The 15,690-nt window shown below is 38.3% G+C and overlaps 1 protein-coding gene across 1 annotated transcript; it reads left to right on the top strand.

Annotated features, from left to right (window-relative positions):
* Positions 1-4,062: 4,062 nt before the first annotated feature.
* Positions 4,063-14,973, top strand: LOC117341955 (NFX1-type zinc finger-containing protein 1-like). The gene is given in 6 exon segments (XM_033903845.1): positions 4,063-8,007; positions 8,010-10,359; positions 11,634-11,710; positions 11,894-12,394; positions 12,534-12,683; positions 14,962-14,973. Coding segments are annotated over 6 exon segments (6,954 nt in total). The 5' UTR covers positions 4,063-4,143.
* The last annotated feature ends 717 nt before the right edge of the window (positions 14,974-15,690 follow it).

Raw genomic sequence — 15,690 nt, 5'->3', positions numbered from 1 at the left:
GAAAATTATCAAAATACATAAAACGTTCATCAGAAAAGTCAATTCTGGTAATATTCACATCACTGTCATCTCAGCAAAATCCGTCGCCCAGGTTTAACTCAAAAACGTAGTCGGTGTCACAGATATAAAATACGGAACTGTCTCAAATTCCGATTTTACTAGTTAATAAGTTAAATAGAATTTCATTTCCGTATTTTAATACTAGTCAATCTATATAATATCGATAAACTGAGAGATTCATAGTCATTTTGATGGTGGATTTTGCTGTGCATGTTACATAATTCGTGGTTATATTTTGCCATAGCCACCCAATCTAAAACTCCGTGGATAATGAACATCTAATTTTAATTAGATCGTACCAACCCCCACTCTGGGCGACTAAGCAAAAACTGAGTAGTGTTTTTCTTGTCTATTATTCTTGCAAATTATAACCAATCTATCATATAGTTCCGTGATCGGATTATTTTCCTTTTTTCAAACCCGTCTAGTGATCGTTGCAGAGTGTGTAAGCACAGCATGTAGAACGGGAGGTAACTCGTACAGAGTTCACTTCCTTGAATGACTTCCGTGAATAAGATCTATTTTTGAATATGGTTATTTTCTGAAAACGTCCTGTCGCTGATAGTAGTACTGCAAAAACGAAAGTGAAAGTAGAATTGGTATTACCACAAGTTGAACATTCTTGAAGATTGCCCTGTACTGGAAATACTTCATATCACAAATGGCGACTGAATATGGATGATATCATTGTTGACAAGGCGAAGTACTCAGGAAGGTGAGTACAAATTATATATGTAATGTATGTAGTCATTAGGGATCGATCGATGGCGGAGATTTGTATCGTATTGGTATAATTTAATTCAATCAGGCCAAAGTAACACATTCTCAAGTACATATTTGGATAGCACCTCTTATTAATGATGTATACATATGTTAAAATAATATGGTCTCGTGATTACTATGCATCCACATACCTAGTCCAATAATATACAATGTTGATTCAAGAACGTAGTTATCATGTACATGTAGTTACATTTTCTACCTCGGTTCTGGGAATTCGACCCTATTTCTGTGGAAATGCTACAAACCTTTAACTAAAATGTATATTTATTTCCTGCCTGTACCTAAACAGTTTTACTGGTATGCTATATACTATACGTACAGAGACCTGGCACGAGTTTTTAATCTATGGTCCATTATATATTTAAGGATTAAATCTTGATTTGGTCGATTTCATGGAGTCATGAATTGAGTTGCTTTTGAAGCAGTTCATGTTGAATTTGTCTCAAGAGCAACTCAATTCATGACCCCATGAAATCGACTAATTCAAGATTCAATCCTTATATTTTAATTGTTTTGTTTTTTGTTTTCCAATAAAAAAAAGTCGGTCTAGATATTAATGTCTCGAAGCTTGTGCAAGTCCAAATGGGGAAAAGCCCGAGGATTGTGCATGTCTAGTCGGTCGAGTAAAACAGTCCGCCAGTTTAGGATAAAAAAAAAACAGCATTATTTTGTCAAAATAGAAGTATTTAGCATATCTGGTATTTCATAAAATACAAGGATAGGCCTAATGACATTTATTTTGCAACTGTGCAAGAGTTCTCTCCCCTTAACCATGTATTCATACGCACTGATCAATGTTAATCTGGTCAAATCCATGAGCAAATGAAACAGATTAAGTTTGGTAGTTTAATTGAGTACAACTTGAGTAGAAATTAAAAAAATATATATATAAACGCTAATAACTCGGATAACACTGGATACTTACAAAGGTTTGTCTGTAGGATACGAATTACTTGAAATGATAATATGGGACAAAGAAGTAATTCTAACAGTGTGAACATTGAACAATGTCATTTTGTTTAGACAGTCCGCCCCTTTATCAAGATACAAAGAACACAAATACAATCACATGATATATAAACAGTACTAGAAAATGCAATAAGATACAGAAAGAGTAGCATTTTTGGTATTAGTTGAAATAACAACCATAAACCCGACGTGGGCCGAAGGTGGATCTAGCGCGACATGTACAGAGCCATTCATACGTACATGTATATGGACCATGGATCAAAATATCATGCCAATATGTCAGGTAGTGTCAGTGAATATAGTTTGTTGTAGACTAGATAGGTAGGTATGGGACACCCTTATAATGTGTATTCCCATTTAGTGATGTCACTTCTCGAATATGTGATATAACTATAACCTACACGCATCACTCATTAGAATGATGGTGATGTAACTTTAATGTTTGTGATATAACTACATAATTATAGTTATAAAATGGCGTCCTATTGAAAAAGGAGTCCCCGTGAAGTTTTTTTTTTATTAGAGCCCCGCATCGTGAGGTTGTCCATCTGTTTGTCTGTCTATCTACCAATCTGCGCTGTTTTACTTTGCACAATATCATGAATACTGTTAGGTCTATATCACACATACTTCATCCAGTGCTTCTTTTTAGAAAGTGCTCGAGATCAAAGGTTTAAAGTCACTGCTTTTATCGAGAGAAACCATTATATACGCAAAATTCTGAGTTCTGTTGGGCAGATAACACTCATACTTTATTCAGCTCTTACTCTGACGAAGTACCTGAATGGTATAGTTTTTCAGGCCCAGAAGTTGAAGGTTGAGGTCATAAATATAAACTAGTTTATGCACAATATCCTAAGTTCTGTTGAGTTTTTTAGGCGTGTATGACGATACTGTCACTGTTACTATAAATAGAAAATAGGCCCAGAAGTCGAACGTCAAGGGCACTGTCTATATAAGTAGAAAATAGGCCCAGAAGTCGAACGTCAAGGGCACTGTCACTATAAGTAGAAAATAGGCCCAGAAGTCGAACGTCAAGGGCATTGTCACTATAAGTAGAAAATAGGCCCAGAAGTCGAACGTCAAGGGCATTGTCACTATAAGTAGAAAATAGGCCCACAAGTCGAACGTCAAGGGCACTGTCACTATAAGTAGAAAATAGGGGGGGACCTACATGTACATATGAAATCTTAGAGAGATGTACGAACTTAAAGAGAACAAGAAATAGCCATAAAATCGTCAACTGTCAAAATCTAAGCTGACCTACACATAAAGGTGTGAGAAAATTTTCTCCCAATAATCTACTTCTAAGAAATAGTGGAATAGAAATTCAATTTCCAATACCAATCTTTATTACGGCAGCGTATTAGGGCCACTATAAAAAAAAATAATTAAATCGTACGTACGATTTACTAATTCGTACATACGATTTACTAATATCAATATGACATATATCACAATTTGCTGTCAAAGTGTTGGTATTTTGAGTATGAAAGTCAAGCACACCACAGGGAAGATCGGCGGGAATCTCTCCAATTTACCTACGGGGTTTTCGAAAATACGGATAAATGACAACAATGTGCATGGTAAACAAGACCATATCCCATAAGTATTATAGTCTTTGAATAATGTAGAATTAGTAATCCGTACGTACGAATTAGTAAATCGTTCGTACGAATTAGTAAATCATACGTACGAATTAGTAATCCGTACGTACAAATGAGTAAGTCGTACGTACGATTTAATTTTTTTTTTTATAGTGGCCCTTATACGCTTCCGTACTTAATGGCTGTTTGAAAACAAAAATAACTAGGCATAACTAGAGACCAAGAGAACCTACACATCAAGTTTGAGAAACATCATTCCAGTAGTTCTCAAGAAAAAGCGATATCAAATGTAAACTGTCAACATCAAACATGGTTGCTTGTCTACCATTTTTTTCATATCAGATCAAAACGTCTTACGAACGAGTTAAAAATAATTGCATAAACTAGATTAAATGTCGCACGAATGAGATAAAGATACAAGAGGTTAAAGTCGTACAAAACGATATGTAAAGTCGTGATTAAGGTAAACCTAGATAGACAAAGTCATAGGAAAGGGATACAAAGTATAAAGGAGGTAAAATATCTTACCAAATACGGAATTAAGTCGAATAAACGAGAAAATTTCAAAAAACACTTAGTGACCATAACGCCCATACTGAACTGTGTTTGAGTGTCGACAATTATTTGTATGTTTCAGGTATGAGTTTCCCTTTGCGGAGATATCCGGTGGCCTAGAACGCAAACCAAAATGTACTTAATCGTAAGTAGCTAACATTTGTACATAATGGCGGTGCCAAAACAAACTCACATCTTTACCAACAGTCAATTAAATGAGTTCCTTTCCGAATCAAGGACATGTGCAGATGTTCTCGTCTCCCTATGTACCACGGAGAGACCACGGACGGAGGTGACCCTAAGTCGACCAGGTCATGCCCCTAACTACGTCACTCAGATGGTGGCAGTCCTGCTCAAAGCAGCACAGAGTACGGATGCAGCTGGTGTTATAGATCTGCTCAGTGTCCTTGTCGGCTCAAATTTCTTCATGAAGGAACTTGTTGTTACGTCCTCTTCGTTAGTTAACAACACTGAGGAAGAGGAAGGCCTTAAATTGATGACGAACCTAGTGGAACTACTAAAACAAGTGTCTTGCCGTCTTCCAAGTTCATTTGCAAACGCATTTGGTCTGATAATAATTCTTCAGAAAAGGATAGAGGATATACTGCTGACGGCTGAGGGAGAACGCCGGATATGTGTTGTCAATTTGTCGGAAACCTTAGGTGAAATGCGAGACAATGTATTGAAGAGAATGGTAACTCATTCCAATGACAATCCGCGGTTACCGTTCGAGAAACAAGCCCCACCAAACGACTTCCGAAATATTCCGATACTGCCTAGAGTTTCTGACATATTTTTAGGATCACGGAGTGCATTTCTACGTAAAAACAAGGCCCGTGGTGGCTACGACAATCTGCAGCATTACCTTGATGTACAGTTTCGCCTTTACCGAGAGGATTGCATCAGCCCACTACGTGAGGGCATCACCCAATACGTACAGGAGGTCAGTGTTGGTCACAGTGTAAGACGACTACAGGACGGACGACTGTACAAAAACGTCATTATTGAATATGTTGAACACAGCGTTGAAGGTCAAATGTATAAGGTCAGACTTGATCCTGGACACGCAAAACGAATTAAATGGAAATCAAGCCGTAGACTCCTCTATGGTTCGCTGCTCTGCCTGTCTGCCGATAGTTTTCATACCATGGTATTTGCAGTTGTTGCCGAGTCCGAAAGGGAAGATCTTATGAATGATCACAGTTTCAAAATTGTTTTTCCTTCAGAAGTCGGAGAGGTAAGACTACCTTCGAATGCTACTTTCACTATGGTTGAATCTACGGCTTACTTTGAGGCATACAGGCATGTGCTGGTTGGCCTTCAGAGACTTGAGGATGGTGAATTGCCCTTTGAAAAGTACATAGTCCGCTGTATGACAGATGTCGAGCGACCACTATATCTGAATAATGAATACACAGACTACGACCTACATCCAATAGTTAAAGAAGAAAGCATATTCAAACATGGGTTACGTAGTGATCGGCGTCTTTATGTTGATGTAAACGACCCTATCAGTCAATGGCCATCAGCCGAGCAACTTCATCTCGACCCGTCCCAATTTGAAGCTTTTCATGCTGCTCTTACGCAAGAATTCGTCTTGATTCAGGGACCACCAGGTACTGGAAAAACACACGTCGGCCTCCAGATCGCCAAAGCCCTACTTCATAACAGGGATGTGTGGCAGGGTAATCATGTAAGACGTCATACTAACATTAGAAACATGTCATTGGAAACGAAGGAACAAATGCTGGTTGTCTGTTACACTAATCATGCCTTGGATCAATTTATGGAAGGCATTGTCCAATTTCTTGACAAAGATAACAAGACGGAGTGGCGCGAGGAAATTGTTCGGGTTGGGGGAAGATCCGAAAATGAAGCTATGGACGAGTTCTCTTTGAAATCACGTCGCCATCGTCATCATCGCTCTCGATATGAACGGGCAGAACAGGACCGGAAATTGGACCAACTTTACAAATTCGTAACAAGACTCCATCAACGCATCTCATTTATAGCGTACAGTCTATGTCACTTAAACGATACAATTCTCGACGTTGAGTTGTTAAGTGCGTTTATGCTACCACACCATGTCCAGTTCTTTTTTGAGAACACAATACTGTCACCTGAGAAGTTATATCGATGGCTAGAAGCTGATGAGAAGACTGTGCTCCGAAAATCTCATAATGCTTACAAAAAGACCTCAAAGATGGCAAAAAGTTCATCTGTAAACGCAAAGCAAATCCCCACTCCCGAAGAAGCTAATGAAGACCAGCACGAAGAAGATGAAGCAAAGAAAGTAGAAGATGACAGGCGGATAGAAGACGATGTGTTTAGTGTAGAGTTCCAGGAAGATATTGGTCTTGATATCGGCAAACAAATCAAAGACGTTCTTCTAAATCTAAATTCAAACCAACTCGTTGACGAACATTTTCAATCATTATTACAACGCGAAGCACAAATTACATTGGCCAAACTGAGTTCCAGCGACAAGATGGATGAAAAAGACGCTCGTAATATAAATAGTTTAAAGAAGATGAGACTAGAGAGGCGCTGGCAACTGTATCGATACTGGGTTGATTTATATAAACAACATCAAACTCAGCAGACTGATGAACTAGAAAAAGAGTATTATGACACTATCAAAGTCTACGAAAAAGAGAAAAAAGAGGTAGATGCAGAGATATTGAAGGCATCGACTGTGATTGGCATGACAACTACTGGTGCAGCAAGGTATCAAGATATTCTCAAAGAAATCGGGCCACGGATTGTCATTGTAGAGGAGGCCGCAGAGGTGCTGGAAGCACATATTGTCACCGCCCTCAGTCCACGATGTGAACACCTCATTCTGATCGGAGACCATAAGCAACTCGAACCTAAACCGTCAGTAATGCAACTTGCTCTGAAATATAACCTGTCACTGTCTATGTTTGAACGCATGTTAAACAATGGTATCAAAAACCACTGTCTACAACGACAACACAGAATGAGACCAGAAATATCTTCACTTGTACGGGGTATATACGATGTTCTCGAGGACAACGAAAACGTTCTTCAGTACGAACATATCATGGGCGTGCGGAAAGATGTGTTCTTCATCAACCATAACCAGACTGAGGATTATGCGGATGATATAAGGAGCTATTCTAACAAACACGAGGCTCAATATGTTGCTAATCTGTGCACGTATTTGCTGAAGCAAGGATACAAAGGCACACAAATCACAGTGTTGGCTGCTTACACAGGTCAGATGTTCTGTATCCGTGATTGCATGCCTAGACAGGAATTCGAGGGCGTCAGAACAGTTGCTATAGACAACTTCCAGGGTGAAGAAAACGACATCATCCTATTGTCGATCGTACGCAGCAATAACGAAGGAAAGATCGGCTTTCTCTCAAGGGAAAATAGGATATGCGTAGCTTTATCACGCGCAAAGAAAGGATTGTATGTCATTGGGAATTTTAATATGTTTCAGTCTGGAAATAAGCGATGGGCTGATGTTGTCCAAAAGGTAAAATTGGCAGGGCAATTTGGAAAATCTCTGCCACTTTACTGTCAAAACCATCCTGATGCTGAAGGTGTACAAGCAGAAGATGCTTCTGATTTTAGGAAATCACCAGATGGAGGATGCCAAATGAAATGTGACTTCCGGTTGTCCTGTGGTCATGCATGCAGGTTCTACTGTCATCCTATCGACAGTCAGCATATCAAATACGTCTGCAGACGACCATGTGAAAAGAAATGCGAAAATGACCACATTTGTAAAAGGAAATGCCATTTTGACGATGATTGCAATTGTCCTATTAAGATGACAAAAGACCTGCCTTGTGGACATATAGCAGACATGGAATGTTGTATTTCAACAGAAACTTTCAGATGTGATGTCGTTGTGGAACGGAAACTGAGATGCGGACATTTGGCAAATATCAAGTGTCACACAGACACTGAAACATACAAATGCAAGATCATCGTGACTCGAACACTGGAATCGTGTTCTCACCTGGCAGATATGCAGTGCTGTAAAATCCGGAAGAGTACAAATGCCGAACTGTGGTGACAAGGACACTAGATTCATGTAAACACGAAGCCGAGATGGAATGCTGCCTTGATATCAAGTCATATAAATGCAAGATTACGGTTAACCGCATTTTACCCAGTTGTGGTCATGAAGCCGACATGGAATGTTACAGAACTCCTGAATCTATTAAGTGTGCCAAAACTCTAACTAAAACTCGCGAAAGATGTGGACATAGCTATGACGTTCGTTGCAGCCACTTCAACTCATTTTACGAGCTCCGACATCCTTGTGAAGAATCTGTTACGAAATCCTGGGCATGCCAGCATACTAAGGTGATGAAATGTCATGAATCCGTACAAACAACATGTAAAGACAAATGCCTGAAAATTTGCGATCAAAATCATACATGCCGAAAGATTTGTCACTTCCCTTCAAGTTGTAAATGTGACGTGGAAATGAAAAAGATGATACCAACATGTGGACATACGCAGGATATCCCCTGTCATAAAGACCCCGCAAATGTAGACTGTCGGACAAAAGTCATGAAACGTTTGACATCATGCAATCATGAAATGATGATGGAATGTTCAGAAGATCCATCTTCATACAGATTTAGTAAATCTTGTGATGCCCTCGTGTCAAAAACAGTCCCTAGCTGCAATCACACACAGACAATGAAGTGCTCTGAGTCACCTATAATGTATCGATGTAAGGAAATCGTTGGAAAACCTCACCCAATGTGCGGGCATACTGTTCAATTAGAATGCTATGCGTCTCCAGGGAGTTCTACGAAATGCGATACGATCGTCAGCAAGCAATTGCCTTGTGGACATAACAGGGAAATGAAATGTTCTGAAGCAAAATCTTTGAACGTCGGATTATTTCTGAATAAATCACGAACCGATTATCAATGTAATACAGACGTTGATTATACGTTGACAGAATGCGGACATAGGGTAATAATCCCTTGCCATGTCAAGACGCATCTGGAACGGCAGACAACCAGCGTTAGGTTGAAAAGGTCTCTTCAAAAACAACTTCCTACTTGTAAAACTCCTGTAGTGAAAAAATTTGTATGTGGACATAGCATCAAAATTGAATGCAGTTTGTTGGCTCAGCAAACATGTTCCTCGAACTGTTCAAAAGAAATGGCTTGTGGCCATGCTTGTCCCAGAAAATGCACACAGTGTTTCAACACGCTTACGCATGGTGATTGCAACGAACCCTGTGGAAAACGTCAAATTTGCGGACATGAATGTACAAGTACAACATGTGGATCCTGTGCACATTGTTGCAAACAGTGCGCAAACTTCTGTCCTCATCACCGCTGTGATCATCCGTGTTTCCGTGAATGTACACCATGTATGGAGAAATGCTCTCTACAGTGTCCACATCATAGCTGCTCCCGTTTGTGTCACGAGGAGTGTGACAGACCTCCGTGTGACCAGCCATGTCAGCGGCTATTAAAATGTAAACATCCGTGTATGGGTTACTGCGGTGACCCTTGCCCGACTCTCTGTCTTGTCTGTGAACCAACAAAATGGTCGGATTTCAACGACGAATGGTTTTCTGTTGGAGACATCCGTATTGTACGTCTTGAAGACTGTGGTCATGAACATGGTGCTGTTCACTTGGACAAACTGTTTGCAAAGGAAAGCACCACATTAAGTCTGTTGTGCTGCCCAAAGTGCGAAACGGTTATACGACGGCATCCGCGCTATGCCAACCGCTTGAAAAAACAGCAGAGGAACGTGGCGGCAATAAAATTGATATTGGCTAACGGATTGGAAGATTTTCGAATGGAACGTCTGTTTCCTACATTGTGTGGAGGTGTAGAGGAGACTCGCTCCTATTTACAACGATTCAACACATACTTGTTTTTGCAGAGTAAGCTCAAGGGTCATCAGGATGTTCTACAGAGGTCTTATAGTTGGAGTATATCAACCACTGATCAGCTCACAACGTTCCTGGGTAATTTAAGAATCTCTGCAGCTATAACCCATCAGGAAACATCTAGTATCAACCGTGTGTTGACTAAATTGTCTGCCACATGGCTTCTTCACCTCGCAAACACCCATGATACTGACCTTTCTTCATCCGATTCTGAGGAAGAAAGCAACCTCTTCGAGAACTCCAAACGAGGGGAAAGAAAAAAGGAGAAATTGAGAACGGTAACGGAAACAAATGTCATTTTGCATGATGTTGATGATCTCATCAGGGAATCAGGAGCGTTCGATCAGACAGAGCTTGGGAAAGTGCAAAACACTCTGGGTGTGCTACTGTCGGACCAATCTGAGGTCAACCAGGTCATGAAATCCCCTAGGCTACAGACTATCGGTGTTCACACAGACGACTGGTTCATCTGTTCCAAAGGTAAACAGAATATCATTCTCGTTCTAACATTCTACTTGATCCCGAGAGTTAGATAGATTATATTGGGTTTTTTTTCCGTGAATCTTGTTTCTATAACTATTAAATGTAAATATAATATAGTTTAAAGTTCATTACGGAGAGTTTAACGTCATATTTTTGTAATATTTTGAACTGTTTGGCAATGTAGCATCGCAAATAGTCTCTATAAATATTCAAATGTAAACGGGGTTCAGATATATATCACACGCAACCACATGGTGAAGGAGTAAGTGTCGACTAGACATTGTGTGAATAAAACAATGTAACACGCATAAATAAGATGAATTACACTTTCCTCACAAACATTCACTACACACACATACACGTACATTAATGGGACACAACTCTTACAATACAGAAGCTAGAGTCTTGTTCTGATTCTATTCAAATGACCAATACAATCACTTCACAAACATTAAATTCATCATTCAACAATTATTTGAATATTAGGTAAGCATTAAGTACATTTTTTCATAAATATATATGTTTGCATAGGCCTATCTACATGTAGCACAGAGCCGACTATAGCTAGAAGTTACAAACAGCTCACATCTAAAAATAACAGTACAGCTCACAACTGCTATTAAACATTTGGCAGTATACTTGATGACACAGAATTTCAAATTACTTTTACATATTTCAAGTAGTACGTTATCTTTGCAAAGTACGTACTGATATTTAACATATATGACCCTGGTCACATTTAGCAAATCGCTTAATGTATAATCTACATGATAAATCACTTTTAACAAATATCACATCATTAAACTGAAAAACATTAAAGTGAAATGGATAATTTGTGATGGTCTTTTTCATTTTTGTCGTCTCTGTAAAAATGCCTGTCTACCCGAATAACTGTTTTCCCGCCAACTGACCACTTGACCACACAAAGACATCGACTACAACCAACTTTCCAATCGGAGCACAAGACGTATCTCGTACAATAAGACGTAACACTGCATAGGATGCAATCAACACAAACTCCAAAACACCTATGAATACAGAATACAAAATCACACGATGGAATACTATACGGCCGTGATAATTGCGTTTGTACGGAATGCATTAACTAGTAAACATCCTACGGATCTGTATTGTTTACTTGATATAACATGTACTGAACGTTACCGTGCTGATATCCTAGAATGGATTGAATTCTAATTAGTTGTTGATAATACCTATTTGTGCTATATCTTACAACCATGACTTTAAATTCGTATTCAATCCATTTAAAGGTCATGTTGGATCTACCGCCTGCAGAGAAGAAACATGTATACAATGTGTAACCGGGATACCTTTGGCTTCTACTTATGTAAGTCTCATAAAATTTGCTTTTGTTTAAATGTGGGTTTTTTTCATTGCAATGTTGTATGACGATGTAATAAGGAATAAATAGTGTAGGTCAATCACATTCTGTATGTTTTAATATACATGTATTCCATAGTAAAATATAATATATGCAATATAATAATCTTAACTTAATTTGTACAAACAGGAATTATTCTGGGGTAAATGGCGAGCCAATTTCGAAACGGCTAAAAATGGTGGAAACAGTGGACGTGGTTCTAGGCGAAACAGGCGTGGAAACAGAAGAGGTGGAGATGGTGTTGAAAGAGGTGGGCATGCCTCCGGAAGTGCTGGACGTGGCGTTGAAATTGGTGAGCATAGGTCCGAAAAAGGTCGTACAAATGTCGATGAACGAATCATCCCAACTGAACCGGTATATATGGCGTCTCCTCACCAGAGAAACTTTGAACACGGAAAGAAGGGAAGGGGAGGACAAGCAGCTGATAGAGGAAGAGGAAGAGGAAATTTTAGAGGGAGTGGATTAGACGGTTGGTGGTCGGGTGGACATGATACCATAGGTATGAGTGAAAGTGGATTTGGGAGAGAAGGAGTGAGAAGTAATGTTTTGGGTAATAGGGGAAGTGCGAGTATCGGGATAAGAGGTGGATTTAAAAAAGAACGAGGCGGAACGGGCAAGAAAGGCGCAGGGGTAATTAATAGATTTGGTGAATTTAACGAGGCAGAGACCGCATCCGCGACATTAATGGGTTATGGAGGGAGAGACAATAGAGGGAGAGATAGTAGAGTGAGAGGACACAGCGAAAGGGAACAAGGAGGTTCCGGAATAGGACCAAGAGGTCCCGAAAGAAGACGAGGAGGTCACGGAAGAGGACAAGAAGGCCCGGGAAGAGGACAAGGAGGTCCCGGAAGAGGACGAGGAGAAAGAGGAAGAGGAAGAGGGGACCGTGGAAGAGGCGGGCGTAGTAGAGGGAAAGGACGTAATTATTGATAACCTTCCGAAAGTTATGTTACACATATGTATTTCGTGTCATAACTGCAATCATGGCTTGTGAGTATATGTAGTTAGTATATGCCGTGATACCACAGCTTGTTAAATAAGCCTCTGAAGTGACATATATATCATGGTAAATGTGGTGCTACGAGACAGTTTCACTCTAATGCTGACTACCTGTAATGACGGCTATTTTGTTAATTATATATTTTAAGTGATAATAATCCTGTTTGATTAGTTATCTGTGCATGTTATTTAATTATCTGATATTTATCTTGTGTGCTTTGGATTTCAGTATCGTGTTAAATTGAGTATCTGTAATAATAGTAATCTCGTTTTATAGGTTAATAGTAAATGTAACGTTTTACAATGATTGGTAATATCCATACGAGTGATGCAGGCCTGATGAGTATATTAGGGAAATTCATTGTGTTTTAATAATATCTGCAGTGTTATTCATCATATACCATGTCTCTAACAATGTGATGACATTCAAATATACTTGGCTATGCTTTTAAGGTATCACATTATTTTTTATATGTTAAAATGTAAATAATCTCTCACGTAAATATATACACATTTTGTTTTGGTAGTATTTTTTTTCTAAAAATAATGATATTAGGATTAAAAAAGTAATTTAAACTGTTTGTAAACTAAATCAAAGTGTGCAAACATAGCATGTTTCAGGAGAACACAAGTAGCGTATTTGTATCACATATATTACACAAAATAACCATGCCGTTATAGTCATGATTGTCTCAACAGTTTAACTATTAGCCTTAAAAACCATCATTCTTACTGTGATCAGATGTCTCAAAAGTATCCAACAGGAGCCTTTTTTATCAATTGAAATGCATTCATTTTGCCATATTTATGTAATAATATTAATATTATTACAACCGCCAATTGCATTTCAAGGTAAATTCATTCAGTGTTTTAAATATATAAAGTCAACATCTGGTCAAATAAATGTTTTTCTCTCATATCTCGCCATGTTGGATAGAGTTTGCCCATGTAAGATAGCTATGTAAGATAAATCTATCTTACATAGCATTTCAATTGGCTCTTAAATGAACGAACATTGGGTAAAAATGACACCCCTCGATGTTCATATAAAAATATTTATTTTAATTGTAACTTAGAGTCTATATTTGTGTAGAGTAACCATGAAAACTAACTGTCATCCTAGCCTTTCAATATGATGATCGTTATCGACTGACCTACCTTCGTCATTCCATCAAGACAACCGGTTTAAACACATATAATCCTATGTCACAGAAAAGATCGAATACTCGTATAGAGTCACTGTTCGCTGGTTCACACACGAAGTTGCCAAAATCACAGTGAATTTAAAATCACCAGCCACGAAACATCGCCGCGTCATGGCGATCGAGATCGACATCACTCTCAATATCCTTGAACTATGAATGGAATTCCAATGACAGTCGTGACGTCATGCAGTGACGTAGTATTTTATAAAAAAAAAATTGACTTGGCATTTAAAAGTACAGTGTGTTCTGTGAAATGATTAAATATGTCGAGGTGCAAATCAAATTATATGTAAAGTTGGAAAGCTCATTTCAGCGTTGGCTTTCAGTATTGTTGATAGAACTTCTTTTTCTCGGATGTTGACAATTTGATCACGGCCACGTAAAAGTCGGTCAAGTTACGGAAATTTTTATCGGCGAATTGTTCATTCGTTCATCACTTAACCACAAAATGAATGAAACTTGTGTGCAAACTTTGTTTGCCAAAATAGGGTATGATCTTTCAGAATATCACAAGTATTTTTAGTAAAAACGTCAAATAAAGAAATTAAAAAATTGAAGAAAATGGATGGCTGAGGGACACTTTCACCAGAATTCGGTAATGGTATGAGAGAAAAAGACTCTTTTCATTATGTGTGTATGTAGGATAGGGATATTCCACCCTCGGGATCACAAAATGTGGTAAAACCCTCGGCAAGCCTCGGGTTTCACCACATTTTGTGACCCCTCGGGTGGAATATCCCTATCCTACATATACACATATGAAAGAACCTTATAATATTGCATTTTTGCAGTGAAATATAGAATTTTTTACTGTAGCGATGAGCAGTGACAAGATAAGCTTTTGCAGTGAAAATGTATAAGTTTTTTTTGTTTTTGACCAATCAGAACGAACCTTTGTATTCACCTCATTGAAATTGAAATAATCTGTATTTCTGAAATATTCAGACGAGTTTTTCACAAAACACTAACTTTATGTTGACTTTTAATGCACAGATTCTCCGATAACAGCAGCAAACGCTTAATTTGCCTTGATCAGTCTTTTCAAAATGGCGCCGTCAAGTTGACATGAAGTAACGTCACAAAGCAATGACGTCATGAATTCCCGCATTTTTTGACACTATTAATTTTTCAATATTTTGAATTTTGTTTTTAAGTATATAAAATGCAATAAAAAGAAAATTGAATAGTTTACCTTTTAACATAGCATATATTTCACTCGTATCACAGAATATTTTGATATTTTTCACTCGTGAAAATATCGATATTATATCATACTCGTGAAATATGTGTTATATTAAACGGGAAACCATTCAATATCCCCTATATTTTGTGTGCCATAGATACATGTGAGCATAACGGTGTGACTAATTTTGAGGTGTGATAATTTGTGTGACTTATTATTTTTTGCCACAAAGTAATCTACAGCTGAAACTCTCGGCGTCTACCGCATATCAGTGATGATTTTGAGAAACTACATGTCCTAACATTTTGGTAAACATGACTATTTTCGTACAAATTTGTGTATAACTTTCGATTTTTCAATTCAACATTATTTCCCTATAGTGATTAATCTTAAGTGTTTGATACGTGCCTCTTTATTATGTTAGGCTGTACCAGCCTCTTACAGGAAATGATGTCAAGGGATATCATTGATTTATATTAGTGGGTTTTTAATCATGAACATGAATGACACAAAATGTAACAACAACTATAATATTGTAT

Source organism: Pecten maximus, chromosome 2 (genome assembly GCF_902652985.1).
Source record: "Pecten maximus chromosome 2, xPecMax1.1, whole genome shotgun sequence".
NCBI classification, from domain to species: domain Eukaryota; kingdom Metazoa; phylum Mollusca; class Bivalvia; order Pectinida; family Pectinidae; genus Pecten; species Pecten maximus.
The sequence above is the reverse complement of the archived record's forward strand: the minus strand, read 5'-3'. Positions and strand labels throughout refer to the sequence as shown.